General features: G+C 41.7%; 1 protein-coding gene across 1 annotated transcript in view; it reads right to left on the bottom strand.

Annotated features, from left to right (window-relative positions):
• The window catches only part of LOC137372732 (KICSTOR complex protein SZT2-like), a 284,408-nt gene that overhangs the window by 138,569 nt on the left and 128,259 nt on the right, over positions 1-17,580 (bottom strand). Inside the window, exons 39-41 of the mRNA XM_068036900.1 lie at positions 16,476-16,550; positions 7,941-8,079; positions 7,449-7,554 (exon numbers count right to left, since the gene is read on the bottom strand). Coding sequence (XP_067893001.1) covers positions 7,449-7,554; positions 7,941-8,079; positions 16,476-16,550 — 320 coding nt within the window. The remainder of the gene's footprint in view (positions 1-7,448; positions 7,555-7,940; positions 8,080-16,475; positions 16,551-17,580) is intronic.

Here is a 17,580-nt window from a genome sequence, read left to right as displayed (position 1 = left end):
AAAGTATTCAGCATGGAGCTCGGTGACCAGTGGTGTTCCGCAGGGATCTGTTCTGGGACCTCTGCTCTTTGTGATTTTTATAAATGACTTGGATGAGGAAGTGGAAGGCTGGGTTAGCAAGTTTGCCGATGACACGAAGGTTGCTGGAGTCGTGGATAGTGTGGAAGGCTGTTGTAGGTTGCAATGGGACATTGACAGGATGCAGACCTGGGCTGAGAAGTGGCAGATGGAATTCAACCTGGAAAAGTGTGAAGTGATTCATTTTGGAAGGTCGAATTTGAATGCAGAATACAGGCTTAAAGACAGGATTCTTGGTAGTGTGGAGGAACAGAGGGATCTTGGGGTCCATGTCCATAGATCGCTCAAAGTTGCCACCCAAGTTGATAGGGTTGTTAAGAAGGCGTATGATGTGTTGGCTTTCATTAACGGGGGATTGAGTTTAAGAGCCGCGAGGTTATGCTGCAGCTCTATGAAGCCCTGGTTCGACCACACTTGGAATATTGTGTTCAGTTCTGGTCTCCTCATTATAGGAAGGATGTGGAAGCTTTAGAGAGGGTGCAGAGGAGATTTACCAGGATGCTGCCTGGACTGGATGGCATGTCTTAGGAAGAAAGATTGAGGGAACTAGGGCCTTTCTCATTGGAGCGAAGAAGGATGAGAGGTGACTTGATAGAGGGGTACAAGATGATGAGAGGCATAGATAGAGTGGATAGCCAGAGACCTTTTTACCAGGGCGGAAAGGGCTATCACCAGGGGGCATAATTTTAAGGTGATTGGAGGAAGGTTTCGGGGAGATGTCAGAGGTAGGTTCTTTACACAGAGAGTGGTGGGTGCGTGGAATGCGCTGCCAGCGGTGGTAGTAGAAGCAGATACATTAGGGACATTTAAGCGATTCTTGGATAGGTACATGGATGATAGTAGAATGAAGGGTAGGTAGTTAGTTTGATCTTAGAGTAGGTTAAAGGTTTGGCACAACATCGTGGGCCGAAGGGCCTGTACTGTTCTATGTTCTATTGTTGAAACTGGCAAAAAACCTCAGGAGAGTTTTGGTTAAATAGAGACAATGGCACTGGCATTTCACAGGCAACAGCTGGTAGATAGCCTAGCAGAGAAAACAAGCACACCTGAGGTGAAAGATATCCTGAGAAGTTTAGAGGAGTGCAATGGGAATTATGAGTGTATTTCCCGAGGAGGTTCAGAAATGCAAACTTGAGTTAAAAAAGGGCTGGGATAATTTGGCCTATAGGGCACTTTCCCCATAGTTAAACAGAAAAAAAACAAGAACTAAGAGAGCAAGTGGATAAGTTACAAGAAGAAAGTGAAGGTTGGCAGGAGAGCACTGCCATCCTGCACAGTTACGCTGGGAAAAGGAAGCACACGACAGAGTGCATTATACAAGAAAAAAATTAGAGCAAATACTGGAACTAAATATTGAGCTACATGCAGAAAATATCAAACTAAGTGAGGAGTTAGAATATGGAAGGGGGGCTTTCAGGGAGTTAGTTCGACGACAAACTGTCACCTCCCCTGAAGCCGACCACGCTCTATGTTTAGCTAAAATGTCAACTCGAGTCACAAATTGGCCAACAGCAGGCAGCATTGTTGAGCCTATTTTTGAGCAACCTCCCGCCATTAATACGTAGTGCGCTGGACGTTTATAATACTAAACCACTCCCCTAAAAGTTGCGCACCCATTCCCCACATGGTATAGTAACAAATTCCTGGTAACATTCCCCAATCATCTGCTAAGGTTAAGATAGCAGCCGTCGAAGGCCCATTGCTTAGTCAGAGATCAGGGCCATCCAGAAACTTGGTGCCGAGAAGGGACACCCCGGTGCACTGTTTTAATTGTAACTGCTTGGGCCACTATGCCCGCGACTGCCACAGTAGGCACATTCTGGAGGCTGACAGTAACAGTGAGACCTGCCTTCCTTGTTGTGCTGTACAGCTGAGTCCCGAACTTGTTGAGCAATGGCTGGAGAGAATGGAGGCAGCAATAGAGACCATGTGAATTAGTAACAAAGCTCAGCAGTTGCTGCAGTGCATCAGGTACCTGGGTAAATAACTCCAGAACCCCTGTGAGTCCAGCAGGCCTCCCACGGAGAGATGGTTTCGATTCTCCGATACAATGGAGGAGGGAGACCAGCAGTCGGCACTGTTGATATGAGAGGCCATCAACAATTATCAGTCGAATCCAATTCCTACACCACCACATTCATGGTCTCTGCCCCAGCCCTATGAAGGGCTTGCCCCAAGTTTTATCAGGCTTTGCAGAGGAAAACTGACCAGACACCTCTGATGATCCCAAGACACAGATGATTCTCAAGTCTGTACAAAGTGTACACACAACCCACAAACATGATTGTATAAACAGACTGCTACATGCTCCCAAGAAGCAGTACTCTTAACCACCTGAGAGTATACCAGATATTCAAGCCCCTGCCGAGTCATTGTTAAAGCAGGGTGTTGTTCGCAAACATTAGAAACTGAAAAGTCAGTTTGAGGAAGAAGCTAATAAGCTTGAAAACAATTGGAGTTTAATCTAAAATGCTATCTTCCCTGATGAAAATATTCTCCTTTGAAGTTGATAATGTTACTACTGGTTTTTGTTGTTTTCAATTCCTAAGAATAAAAAAAACTTGTACAAGCTTCAAAACATACCAAGATGTGGGAAAACAGTTAAAAGAAAAAAATTATGTAAAGTCATGCATTTGAGAATGTTTGCTCCACCCTTTGCAAACAAGCAGAGAAGTTAACTCTTTCCACTGACAGCTGCCATTTTTGTTCACCACGCAGTCACTTCTGTATTGCTGAGTGTAAATCTATATATTGTAATTTTTATTTTAAGTTTCTAAATTGATAGATATGATTGGACAAATCAGCCCATTAGGCTCTTAAGCAAAGTCACAATGGATTTTTTTTCCTTTTAAACAGGTGACAATGGTTTCCAGGGCCATTTGAGTACTGATACCGCATAAAAAGATCTAGCAGCTAATTTAAGAACTTATCTGTAGACATCAAATGTGACAGCATGATGGCAATTTGAACTGAAGACTTAGTCTCTTAAAGATTTGGTTCTGACCCATTTATTATCTTTCAAGACAAAGTGCTTGAGAAAGCGAAATATGGAAGCCACTTCGAAATTAGTTGCGATCACTTCTGCCTCTAATGTAAAAACAACATGTAAAACCACCAAGTCTGGGCATTTTTGTTATTCATTCATGGGATGTGGGTATCGCTGGCTAGGCCAGCATTTATTGACCATCCCTAACTACCCTAGAGAAGGTGGTGGTGAGCTGCCTTCTTGAACCGCTGCAGTCATTGTTTCTGAGATTGGAATTGGTTAAATAAAATTGATCTGAGTAGCTATTTCAAGCACTCAAAGGGAAAATTTAGGTGAAATTTAAGAGGATAATCAAATTTTCAATTAACAAAAAAACTGATGGAAAAGCAGTCTAGGTGGTTCCTGAGTATCAAGAAATAAAGTTTTGCTTGGGGAGGAATAAATTGAACATCGACAAAATCCATCAGCCCAACAACAGTTATTTGAATTTGGGATAATTTTTAAATTTTTGAAACATAAAAGGTTATCTAAAATAAACAAACAAACAAATGTGCTAATAACTGGAACCATTTGGGAATGCATCATCTTTGCTCTAAAGATATGATAATATTGTATTGGACCGTAAAGTTCCTCCAGGGCTCATGAATGAGATATAATGGTAATTAATGGGATGCTCCACTTAAATGATCGGGACATGAAAACCACATGGCCAAATTAATAAATGCTGCCCTGGCCAGCGACGCCCACATCCCTATAAACGAATAAAAAATAAATGGGAATTGGAATAACTCACCTTGTGGAATACATCAATATGGAATACATCAATCATTCTAGTGAGTCAGGAAAGTGTAGATGAGACTTGTAAATTAATAGCTTTCCCTTGGAGATGTTTGTATCCTTGCTTATGAATTTTTCAAGAAAACTGCATTTGATAGTCTGGCCACTACCTGAGGCATCAAGACCATCTTTTGGTAATATCACCGAAAGTCCAAGAATGGCTTGTATCACATGTGGCATGATATTGGGATAACGGTATGTGTGTGCAAATATGATCAGTTGCGTGTGAAGCATCTAACATGTGGAAATGTATGGGGAACCTGCACTGAAGAACGGGTCTCAGACTTGCTCAGTTACTTGACAGCAGGATAACACAAGATGGTTATTGTGGCTGGTAGAGTGAGGCATCACTGACACAGAGAAACTGACTTTAAAATAATCAGGATAGAATTAAATATATTGGTACCTATCAGAGGGAGTAAAATTAAAATAAAGAGGGATATGGAATCTGGATTAAGAAAATTGGGGTCTAGGTCTAATACGCAGCAAGAACTATCCACAAGGTGAACAGAGATCTGGAGAACCTTTTAAGTCCATGCATGATCTTTTGTTCGAACCATATGTATTTATGACATGACAATAATTTAGAATTGAGTAAGCTGATCTGCAGGTGGGGAGTGCCAATCTAAGCTGATGGTGATCACATTTTACTGAAGAAGTTTTTACATTTATTCTCGGTGGAAGCTCAGTGGATTGTGTTGATGATTCTAATAATTTTGGTACCAATGGTGCCTGATTAAGAAGTTAGGAAAACAAGCTTACAAATTAGAAATAGCTAGGTTTGTCAGGGGCTGACTGTGAGAAGTCAATAAGGATATCTCCTTTTCAAGGTGGGGGGGATCTGTAAGAAATGGCTGTCTAATAACCTTATAAAATCTTAAGAAAATAAACTAAATAATATAGAAATAGCTCTCTCACTCTCAAGAAGGAGTCTATAGCAGGTGGCCAGGCTGACAGACACAGGACAGCATAGGCCTGATATCTCAGCCAAGGCCATGACTCTAGCACAGGCTCTGAAACAAGACATTTCTAAAGCCGGTAAGATGGAGCCTCATATCCTCTTATCTAGACAAGTGTCTGGCAGGTTAACAAGTTATACCTAGCAAGGGATAAGCTGGAAGATGACTTCAGGGGCAGAGTGATGGGCATGGGAGGGATTTACTTTTAGTATCTGTTCCTTGATGATTGGGCAATTGGAATCGAACAAGTGATTGACTTGCCACCAATCCCTAGAAATAAAGTATATGAATAGGTGTTCAGGAGGGAAATCTTCATATTATTCAGATGGAAAAAAGCTTCTTGGTGCACAGCATCTGTCTGCTTCCTCCATCTGTTCACCTGATCCAGGACCAGTAAACTGTTTCACCTGTCACAGGTCGTAAGTCTATTTCGCTTATGTATCATACCTAAATTGTTGCTTCTTAATAAACTGTTTTAAAACCACCTATGACTTTGACTCCCCCATTTTTTGGGTAATGTGTGACCCCTGGACTAAATCTTATAATACGTTTGGTGAATTACAATTTCTTGAACTTGCATTTCCTACCACTTCTACATGGTGTATCCTGCCTGGCTTCAGAAGAGGTGGAGTCAGGCTACTGAGACCCCTGCCCTGGCAGATGAGATGCTTTTAGCCTTTGCCCTTTGCGTTTTGGAATCTGAGGGCCCCGCTAAAAACTGCTCCACCTGCACCTGCACAGCAGCAGACTCGACCATTGGGAGATAAGGCAGCAAATTGGGTACTGGTTGAGGGGCTGGGGATTGGGGGAAACATAAAACAGGCAAGAATTGCTTTGAGCGGAATTGCTAGTTCCATGTCCCCTTTCACCATCATCCCTCTCCTGATCCAATGCCACATCACTCCTATCATTCTGCTGCAGGCAAATTTGGTGGGAGACTGGTGTAAGGCCAGGCATCTGTTATCTTGTTTTTGACAGACATCTCCTGCGCAGTGGTAGACATGGCCTGCATGGATTCATTTGACAGCTGTGCTTGAACCTCCAAGGCGGCAGCTGCTCTCTCCATGGCAGACATTCTAACAGTTAAATGCTCCACCATCCACTAGTGATTGAATGGACTCTGCCATTCTCTCTGTTATTGTGGAGAGCGCACCTGGCACATCGGTCAGTACCTGGCTAAGTCGCTCTAATATTCTTCTACTCAATGACAGCCCCTGGGGTTCAGCATCTATGTCCTGCTGAGCAGAGCTTTGGAGAGTAATGCACCCCCCACTGCAGACTTTTCATAGATGTTCCTGCCACCAATGTCTGTTCACGCTCACTTGCAAGTTGTAAATCACCAGCTGAAATCACAATCCTGACAAGCTGGATCCAATGAAGTGTGAGTATCTGTGCGGGTGCATGGCTGTAGGTCCTGTGATGGTGTACCCTCAGAATGAGGCCCTCTGAGGAATCATCCTCATGCATGTTCTGCAACATTTGCAGTATGCATGAAGTCCCTGGAAGACAAAGAAATGGGTATCATTTAGCTGTGGCAAAATCACAATCTTGACAATAATGATATTCAGCCTTCACATAGTTCATTCATTGATAAAATAAAGTAAGCATTTGTATGTCAGCGATATTTGTAACTTTCTCAGCAACTACATGCAAGTTCCCTGTCTCTATCTAAGATTAAGAGGGATGTAGATGTGCCACTTATCAACAGGGCCTCCTCTTCTGCATGTTAGCTGTACCATTTATGGCAGACCATCTTCAGTCCTCTCTCTCTCTCCATTCTGTTTTGCACACTCTTTTCCTACAAGGGGGTCTGAGACAGACCTGAGAGTGAGTGAAGGTCAAGCATTCATCCAATGGGTGCAGTGCATTCTGTGAGAGTGACAATGAAACAGATGTATTTCATTGCATAACAATTGGGTTAAGCGGCATCGGTGGATGGATAAATAGGGTGGTGAGGAAGTGCACAGAAGGTGAAGGTTGGGTGCAGCTGAAAGCTAAATGAATGTGAAGAGTGGCACAATTGAGGACATTTGCCAAGGAAGAGTGAAAGGGGTGAGGGCTTAAGCATCATCAAATGTACTCACTTTTCCTAACTTGGTTAGGTCATTAGACTGTCCCCTACATTGCATCCAAGACTGGTACACAAGGCTTCTGCTGCTCACCTCCTCTGTTACTCCAACCAAGTTTTATTGGTAAGAGCTGCAGATTTCTTCTTCCCATTGATGGGGAAAAGTATATCCCTCCTCCTCCGAGCTGCAACCAGCAGTAATTCCAGTGATGTATCATTGTATCTGGATGCAGCCGTTGCTCTGTGTGCATCATCCATCGCGAACACTTTCAATTTCAATTTTTACATTGTTTAAGTATAGCTGAGATTGCACCATTCCGGTGCACACCATATCTGCTGCACAGCTTGGAGGTGCAAAACCGGGAAGTCAAAATTAGTGGCTTCATATCAGTTATGATTGCAGATTTCAACCTGTTGACTTGACTTCCAGGATCTGCCTGGAGAGTTCCAGTCCCCCCACCCGACCCTCCAGAGAAACCGCTTCCAGATCAATATCGGGGTGGTCTCTGTTTATGATTACCTGGTTGACCACACGGCAAATCTCGCCAATTTTTTTAATCACTGTTCGATAGAGGCATAAGTATTCTTCTTCAGCTGCTGATTCATCCTTCATCCCAATAAGATTTCTAGAAAAATATAAAAAAATATTTAACTGCTGAATTTTAATCATTCTCCTTCATAGCCACATTGAACCTGGAAAGGAAATGAGATGACTGTTAACATTGAAAAGTCATGGAGTTATGGAAATTTAATGAAAAATGCTAGTAGAATTTACAGAATATTTGTCAAGTTAATATTTTAAAAATAAATCACATAAGAATATTAAATTATCGACTTCTGCTTTCTTCATTATACAACAGCAGTTCACCTTCCAAATAAATACAAATGAAAACTATGGGCATTATTTACTTCAACATTTGGTACACAATACTATTTAGACCTCTCACCCACTTAAATATAGAGTATGTCACATTCTTTACAGAAATAGATTTGGCTAGCATCTTATACTCACCGTGTATGACAGTAGACATCAACTCGATCATGGTGAATTCTGATGATCAGCCAAAAATCAGGCATCAGTGGGCATTTGGGGTCCTGTTCGTTCATGGTGGCACCTTCGCACTCCGAGTCACTGCTACCTCCATCATAACCTGTACATGGCCCAGAAAACAGAATCTAAGCCCAAGCCTCTTGAGGTCTGATCAATATCACTGCCTGAAATTGCTCAACAGCCAAACAGAGAATCACAATCTAATGGCCTCCTCTGCACCAGCAAAATATCAAAACTCGAGTTTCTCAATCCAGGGGTCAAGAGCAGCCTTATCCCCAAATATCTTGGCGAATAAATGCAGTGGATAATTGTGTGCTGAGCCAGAAGAACCAAGAAAGTCACAAGTCTGATCCCTAATCTGGGTAGCTGGTAGATCTCACTTGAGGTTTAAGTTGGTCTCAGTAATCCTGGGGTAGAAAGGGAAAAATCAGCCAAGGTTTCTGTCTGTGTTGACCATCCAATGATGTAGAATAGCATGAGTGACTTCCCTGCGGATATTATTCAAACGAAGACATGAATGATAACTACTGTGGTGAGATAAAATCTTGCGGCCACCTGTCATGGAACTGCACCGCAGTATAAAGGGAGTCCTTCATGAAGAGTAAGGTTAAAAAAAACCTGGAGCAAAATTTTTAAACTGCACAGTGTTTAACAATCACTTACAAAGGACAGTCATTTATTCAATGAGCAAGTTATAGAATACTGCCTCATTAAAACTATTTACATATTTGCTATGCAAGACTTGATCTTAGCCAGATTGTACAGCCTTTGATTAAGTTTATACCAACGCAGCACAATAATGATGAGCAATTCTTAAAATTTAATATGTAGGCCAGCCAGAAGCATAAATGTTCCAAAAAGCTTGTCTACTTCAGTAATTAGATAAAGACAGTAATACTTTGTGAAAAGCATATAAATTACTTCAGGCTACCTTACATACAGGTGAAAGAAATCTTTGTCTGTTGGCTCAGGATGCAGCCACAGCAGACAGAATAACCCTCTGCTTTATTTGGTGTTTCTCAACCAGAAAGCACTGGCTCTTATCATGCAGCCTGGGGCTAGTTTGTAGACCACCTTCCATCACCTATAGTACTCTAGAGGCATGCATTTTTGTTGGATGTTGACCAAGCTATGATTCAGTGCCTTCCCCTCTCTAACTCATGAAAAATTGGAAGAGGCAGAGTGCTTCCAGATTCCACACAGCAAATAGTAGAAAGAACTAATAGAGCTGAAACAACAGAAACACTGGAAATATACAACCGTCAGTCAGCATCTATGAAAGGAAAAAGACAGGTTACTTGTCTTTCCTATTTACAAATGCTCACCAACTTATTATGTATTTCCAGCCTTTTGTTTTGGTTTTGATTTCCAGCTGCTTTCTTTTTATTTACATTAGTTAATAGGACTATTGGTTTTAAAGCTTTTGTTTATCTCTCTCTACATCTCTTTCTGTGGAGAAAACGTCAGGCTTCCACTTGGAAACTGCCCACAGTGACACTGTGAGTTCACTGTGCAAGAAACAGAAGGCACTGGTCCACTTTTTTTACTCCATGATCCTCAAGCAAAATTTGCCTCCTTAACAAAATTTGTGAGAAACACAGCTAGAACAACATAAGATTTAGGAGCAGGAGCAGGCCATTCTGCTCCTCCATTCAACAAGATCATGGCTGATCTGATTGTGGCCTTAACTCCACTTTTCTGCCTGCTCCCCATAACCCTTGACTACTTTGTCAATCAAAAATCAGCCTTGAATATATTCAATGACCCAGCCTCCACTGCTCCCTGGGGAAGAGAATTCCAAATACTGACAGCCCTCTAAGAGAAGAAATTCCTCATCTCCATCTTAAATGGGAGACTCCTTAATTTGAAACTGTGCCCCCTAGCTCTAGATTCCCCCACAAGGGGGAAACATCTTCTCAGCATCTACCCTGTCAATCCCCCTCAGAAACTTATAGGTTTCAATAAGATCACCTCAATCTTTCAAATTCCGAGTATAGGCCCAACCCTTCCTCAGAAGACAAACGCCTCAATCCCAGGAATCAGCCTAGCGAACCTTCTCTGAACTGCTTCCAATACAAGTATATTCTTCCTTAAATATGATATCAAAACTACACAGTACTCTAGATGTGAATTCACCAATGCCTTGTCCAGTGTTAGGACCAAGGTTGGAGGAGTGCAGTGCCTTTCTCTAATTCCACTTCTCCACGGGTCACAACATATATTTAAATGTTTACCCAGTTACCGATTATATACTCTATTTTTATTTCAGAATAAAATCCACCAACTGGATTTATTAAAAAACAACAAACTTATCAATTATAAAACAAGACTTATTCAGTAAAGATGCAAATCACTAACACACAGATTAAAATATGAACTTTTCACTTATCCCAACACACACGCACACACACACAGGTTAAAGAAAAAATAAAGACAGTTTCTCTGCAAAGATCTCTATAAAGAAGAAAAAAAATACTTTGGTCAAATACTTGTCAATTCTTGAAGGAAAAGGATAAGATATGGAATGATATCAGTTGTCTCTTTTCTGGCATCCCAAATACACATAGACAGCTGTCACTGGGATCTTTTTGGAGTAGTTCTCTTCAGGCGATGACGAGGATTAGTCTGGCAGGTTTTCCAGGTGAAACGCGGCATCAGGAGTTTCAGCTATCACGCACGAGATTCTCAGGGCTTCTCAGCGAGGTGGAGAAAGGATGAGCTGGGTGATTCTCTCAGCAGGCTACAAAACCAACTGACTCAAAACAATATCCAAACCGAAACCCACTCTTGACCACCATAAATCTTGACATGTCACTTCTCTGTAAACAACTCCCATAGCCAAAAGGCACCTGTCGTTTACTTAGCTGAAGACATGTGACTTCCAGTAAGTGTTTTAAAACCAAGTCCCAAAGTCCTTTCAGTGACCTTTTTTAAAAAAAGGCCAAAGTCCAGCATCTATGGAATCACTTCAGTTCTGCAAAGGAATCCATTTTCTCAATTTTAAAACATAAATGACTCACAAAACTATTTTAAAAACTGAAGTATTTTCATCACAACAGTTATAGCAAAACTTCCGTACTTCTATCCCTCTTGCAATAAAGGCCAACATTCCATGTGCTTTCCTAATTACAGGCTGCACCTGAATGCTGACTTTTTGTGATTCTTGTACAAGGACACCCAGATGCAGGCCATCAGGTCCAGGGGACTTGTCAACCTTTAGTCCCATTAGTTTTCCCATTACTTTTTCTCTAGTGATAGTTTTAAGTTCCTCCCTCCATTTTGCCTCCTGATTTTTTATTATTCTTGGGATTTTTTTGTGTGAAGACAGATACAAAATACTTCTTCAAAACCTCTGCCATTTCCTCGGTTCCCATTATTAATTTCCCAGTCCCACCTTCTAAGGAACAATGCTCACTTTAGCTATTCGTTTTCTTTTTATACATTTGTAGAAGCTTATACTGTGTTTTTATATTTCTTGCTAGGTTTCTCTCATACTCCAATTTCTCCCTCTTTTTTTTGATTATTCTCTTGAGTAGCAGATACTGAAGGGGACTGTCAGAGAATACAGCAGAATATAGATAGACTGGAGAGTTGGGCAGAGAAATGGCAGATGGAGTTCAATCAGGGCAAATGCGAGGTGATGCATTTTGGAAGATCCAATTCAAGAGTGAACTATACAGCAAATGGAAAAGTCCTGGGAAAATTGATGTACAGAGAGATTTGGGTGTTCAGGTCCATTGTTCCCTGAAGGTGGCAACGCAGGTCAATAGAGTGGTCAAGAAGGCATACGGCATGCTTTCCTTCATCGGACGGGGTATTGAGTACAAGAGTTGGCAGGTCATGTTACAGTTGTATAGGACTTTGGTGCGGCCACATTTGGAATACTGCGTGCAGTTCTGGTCGCCACATTACCAAAAGGATGTGGATGCTTTGGAGAGGGTGCAGAGGAGGTTCACCAGGATGTTGCCTGGTATGGAGGGCGTTAGCTATGAAGAGAGGTTGAGTAGATTAGGATTATTTTCATTAGAAAGACGGAGGTTGAGGGGGGACCTGATTGAGGTGTACAAAATCATGAGAGGTATAGACAGGGTGGATAGCAAGAAGCTTTTTCCCAGAGTGGGGGATTCAATTACAAGGGGACACGAGTTCAAAGTGAAAGGGGAAAAGTTTAGGGGGGATATGCGTGGAAAGATCTTTACGCAGAGGGTGCTGGGTGCATGGAACGCATTACCAGCGGAGGTGGTAGACGCGGGCACGATAGCATCTTTTAAGATGTATCTAGACAGATACATGAATGGGCAGGAAGTAAAGAGATACAGACCCTTAGAAAATAGGCGACAGGTTTAGATAGAGAATTTGGATCGGCGTATGCTTGGAGGGCCGAAGGGCCTGTTCCTGTGCTGCAATTTTCTTTGTTCTTTCTTTTGTTCTCTGCTGGTTTCTAAAATGTTCCCAATCTTCTGGCCTACCACTAATCTTCACAGCATTGTATGCCCATTCTTTCAATTGATACTACCCTTAACTTCCTTAGTTAGCCACGGATGGTGCTTCCTTCTGGTAGAGTCTTTCTTCCTCAATGGAATATATCATTGTTGATAGTTATGAAATATTTCCTTAAATGTCTGCCACTGCTTCTCTACCATCAAACCTTATAATCTATTTTCCCAGTCCACTTTAGCCAACTCTGTCTTCATACCCTTGTCATTGGCTTTATTTAAGTTTAAGACACTAGTTTTGGACCCACTTTTTTCACCCTCAAACTGAATGTGAAATTCTATCATGTTATGATCACTCTTGCCTAGAGGATCCTTTACTATGAGATCTTTAATTAATCCTGCCTCATTACACATTACCAGGTCCAAAATAGCCTGGTCCCTAGTAGGTTCTAGAATGTTTTGCTCTAAGAGTATATTCGGGACAGCTTCTATGAACTCATCCTCCAGGCTACCTTTGCCAATTTAATTTTCCCAATTGATGTGAAGATTAAAATTACCCAGGATTATTGTCGTACCTTTCTTGCAAGCCCCCATTATTTCTTGATGTATACTCTGTCCTACTTTGCAGCTATTTTTAGTCGGACTATAAACTACTCCTGAATCTTAGTAAAGGAAACTACGCAGGTATGAGGCGCGAGTTGGCTATGACAGATTGGGAAACATTACTTAAAGGGATGACAGTGGATAGGCAATGGCAAACATTTAAAGAGTGCATGGATGAACTGCAACAATTGTTTATCCCTATCTGGCACAAAAGTAAAACGGGGAAGGTAGCCAAACCATGGCTTACAAGGGAAATTAGAGATAGCATTAGATCCAAGGAAAAGGCATATAAATCTGCCAGAAAAAACAACAGACCCGAGGATTGGGAGCAGTTTAGAATTTGGCAAAGGAGGAGCAAGGGATTGATTAAGAAGGGGAAAATAGAATACGAGAGTAAGCTTGCAGGGAACATAAAAAATGACTGTAAAAGCTTCTATAGGTATGTGAAGAGAAAAAGATTGGTGAAGACAAATGTAGGTCCCTTACAGTCAGAAACAGGGGAAATTATTATGGGAACAAAGAAATGACTGACCAACTAAATGCATACTTTGGTTCTGTCTTCACAAAGGAGGGCAAAAATATCATACCAGAAATGTTGGGGAACACAAGGCTTAGTGAGAGAGAGAAACAGAAGGAAATCAGTATTAGTAGAGAAATGGTGTTGGGGAAATTGATGGGATTGAAGGCCGATAAATCCCCAGGGCCTGATGGTGTGCATCCCAGAGTACTTAAGGAAGTGGCCCTAGAAATAGTGCTTGCATTGGTAGTCATCTTCCAAGATTCTACAGACTCTGGAACAGTTCCTATAGATTGGAGGGTAGCTAACGTAACCCCACTATTTAAAAAGGGAGGTAGAGAGAAAAAAAGGAATTATAGATCAGTCAGCCTGACGTCAATAATGGGGAAAATTCTAGAGTCCATTATCACAGATTTTATAACAGAGCACTTACAGAACAATGGTAGAATCGGGCAGAGTCAGCTTGGATTTACGAAAGGGAAATCATGCTTGACAAATCTACTAGAATTCTTCAAGGACGGAACTAGTAGAGTTGATGAGGGGGAGCCAGTGGATGTGGTTTATTTGGCCTTTCAGAAGGCTTTCGACAAAGTCCCACATAAGAGATTAGCGTGTAAAATTAAAGCGCATGGGACTGGGGGTAGTATATTGCGATGGATAGAAAATTGGTTGGCAGACAGGAAACAAAGAGTAGGGATAAATGGGTCGTTTTCTGAATGGCAGGCAGTGACTAGTGGGGTACCACAGGGATCGGTGCTAGGACCCCAGCTATTCACAATATATATTAATGATTTAGTTGAGGGAACTAAATGTAATATCTCCGAATTTGCAGATGACACAAAACTGGGTGGGGGGGGTGAGTTGTGAGGCTGCAGCATAGAGGCTTCACGGTGATTTGGACAAGTTGAGTGAGTGAGCTAATGCATGACAGATGCAGTATAATGTGGATAAATGTGAGGTTATCCACTTTGGTAGCAAAAACAGGAAGGCAGATTATTATCTGAACGACTATAAACTGAGAGAGGAATATGCAACGAGACCTGGGCATTCTCGTACCCCAGCCGCTGCAGGTAAACATGCAGGTGCAACAGGCGGTAAAAAAGGCAAATGGTATGTTGGCCTTCATAGTGAGAGGATTAGAGTACAGGAGCAGGGATGTCTTGCTGCAATTATACAGGGCCTTGGTGAGGCCACATCTGGAATACTGTGTGCAGATTTGGTCTCCTTATCTGAGGAAGGATGTTCTTGCTATACAGGGAGTGCAGCGAAGGTTTACCAGACTGATTCCTGGGATGGCAGGACTGACGTATGAGGAGAGATTGAGTCGGTTCCGATTATATTCGCTGGAGCTCAGAAGAGTGAGCGAGGATCTCACAGAAACCTATAAAATTCTAACAGGACTTGACAGGGTAGATGCAGAAAGGTTGGTCCCGATGGTGGGGGAGTCTAGAACCAGGGGTCACAGTCTAAGGATATGGGGTAATCCTTTCAGGACTGAGATGAGGAGAAATTTCTTCACCCAGAGAGTGGTGAGCCTGTGGAATTCGCTACCACAGAAAGCAGTTGAGGCCAAAACATTGTATGTTTTCAAGAAGGAGTTAGATACAGCTCTTGGGTCTAAAGGGATCAAAGGGTATGGGTAGAAAATGGGAACAGGTTACTGAGTTGGATGATCAGCCATGATTATAATGAATGGCGGAGCAGGCTCGAAGGGCCGAATGGCCTACTCCTGCTCCTATTTTCTATGTTTCCTCCCACTAGCGACTTCTTTCTTTTGCTATTTCTTATCTCCACCCAAACTAATTCCACATCCTGATCTTTTGAACCGAGATCCTTTCTCATTATTGTACTGATCTCATCCTTTATTAACAAAGCTACCCCACCTCCTTTTCCTTTCCTCCTGTCCTTCCGAAATGTCTTCTTACCCTTTTTGCCTACTCTGGCCTTGATGAGACCACATCTGAAGTGTTGTGTTCAAATCTGGGTTCATTATTAGAGAAATGACGGAGAGTTATTGGAAGGAATCCAGAGGACTCTGAAGTTGATCCCTGAACTCAGACAAGTGGAGAATTAAGTAATGAATAAGGGGGGCCTGATATAGGTCCATGAAAATTTTCCAAAAGCATGGAGAAATTAGATCCAAGAAAATTCTACTGATAGGTGTAGAATTCAAGGACTGGAGACATGGTTTAAAGTTAAGCAGATAAAAAAAAAAGAAGAAATGCAACATGTTTTCAGCAGGAAGCTGACAGAAATCCAGGCAGGGTAGTGGATTGGACAATAGTAGTATGTTACACCAGGATGAGAGTTGCTGGAGGTTATGACCTTCTCCCATGATCAAAGCCCTTCTATATTTGGAGCAGAATTTGAAAAAGTTAGCCAGTTAAAAGAAACTATTCCTTAAAAAGTTAATAAAGCACAAGCTGTACTACTTTTTCAGGAAAAACAGTAAACAGTACTTTCACGAGTCACGACGAGAAGAACAACAGGAGCTTTTATACAGTGAGGGAAAGTAAAGCCATATGGATAATATGCTGATATCTATCCTCAAAAGCATTCAAAAAGTAATGCTGTTCCTTTCAGTGGCAACTCGGGCATGCTCTTTCAAAGACCTGGCACATGCATAGTGGGCTGAATGGCCTCCTTCTGTGTTGTAAGATTCTATGATTCGTTGCTCCTGTAGTGCAGAGATAATCCTGAACGAAGAAATCCATTTCCTTCCATTTTGTAAATGGCAAACAAGCACAAAACACAGGCATTTCTTGGTTCTGTAATGGCAATGAGATCAAACGGCACTGTTTAATCCAGCAAATAGCCACTCTATGCACATTTATGAGTGCATCATTTTCTGTACCTTTCCACTATTTGCTCCACGCACATGCTTTAATGAAATGAAGTATATGCGGTTTAAGGAAAAAGGTTACAGAAAAACTTTCTCACCTAATAGGTCAGAATCCAGGCTGCCCTGACTGGAGACCACACTCTGCACTCGGCTTGGTCTGTGCTTGCAACAGCCTAAATGGTACAGAGATAAAAGATGGGGTCAAGGGTTTGAGACATACACCTAGGGATAGACAGACAAAGGTAAAGAACGAGAGAATGAACATAGAGCATGAAAGAAAGATGCACACAGGTAACGGTGAACAGAAGAGAACAATAAGATGCCCTGAACTGGCAGAGACATTGTGGTTGCTGCAAGTGTTGCTCTGCAATGCTTTGATTCTAACACTTATGTGGTCCGAAGGATGCTTAACCAAACAATGCCAGTTTTCCTCTTGTTGTCTGTGCATTTAGCCATCTGCTCAAGAACTCCCAAAACTCTTGCAACTGAGGCCAGAAATTCAAGTGATTGGCAGGCTTGTGATTTGAGATCGCAAGCTGGTTGGGAGTGGAGTCTTCAGTTGTTACTTGCATCAAAAAGAATGGTACAAGATTTGGGGATTGAGGAAGGGCAAAATATCAAGAAAAAAAGTGAACATCAATTATCCAGCATAATGGAAGGATATCATCATATAACAAAAATTATTAAAGATATATATCCAACACAGGCTTTTAAGCTCCAGATTGGTCTATTTATATAATCCAATCAAGCTATTGGTATGCAAAAATAAGTTCTGCAATTCCCCATTTTAATAATTTTTTTTAAGTAAGTGCTACCAGCCTGAACTCCTAGACCCAAAAGGCCCCATGGGTCTCCCAGACTCAAAATTAAATGGATTGGAAATTTTACCAGATAATGGACATCCGCTACTTATCTTCCTGAACGATGTACTCAAGAGCTTGTGAAAAATCAAACTAAAAACAAAACACTCAACTTGTGTTTTAAACAAAAACAAGAAATGCTGGATTCACTCAGCAGGTCTGGCAGCATTTGTGGAAAGAGAAGCAGAGTTAACGTTTCGGGTCAGTGACCCTTCTTCGAAGAAGGGTCACTGACCCGAAACGTTAACTCTGCTTCTCTTTCCACAGATGCTGCCAGACCTGCTGAGTGAATCCAGCATTTCTTGTTTTTGTTTCAGATTTCCAGCATCCGCAGTATTTTGCT

This window comes from Heterodontus francisci, chromosome 8, assembly GCF_036365525.1.
Source record: "Heterodontus francisci isolate sHetFra1 chromosome 8, sHetFra1.hap1, whole genome shotgun sequence".
NCBI classification, from domain to species: domain Eukaryota; kingdom Metazoa; phylum Chordata; class Chondrichthyes; order Heterodontiformes; family Heterodontidae; genus Heterodontus; species Heterodontus francisci.
Note: the sequence above shows the minus strand (reverse complement) of the source record. Positions and strands in the feature narration are given on the sequence as shown.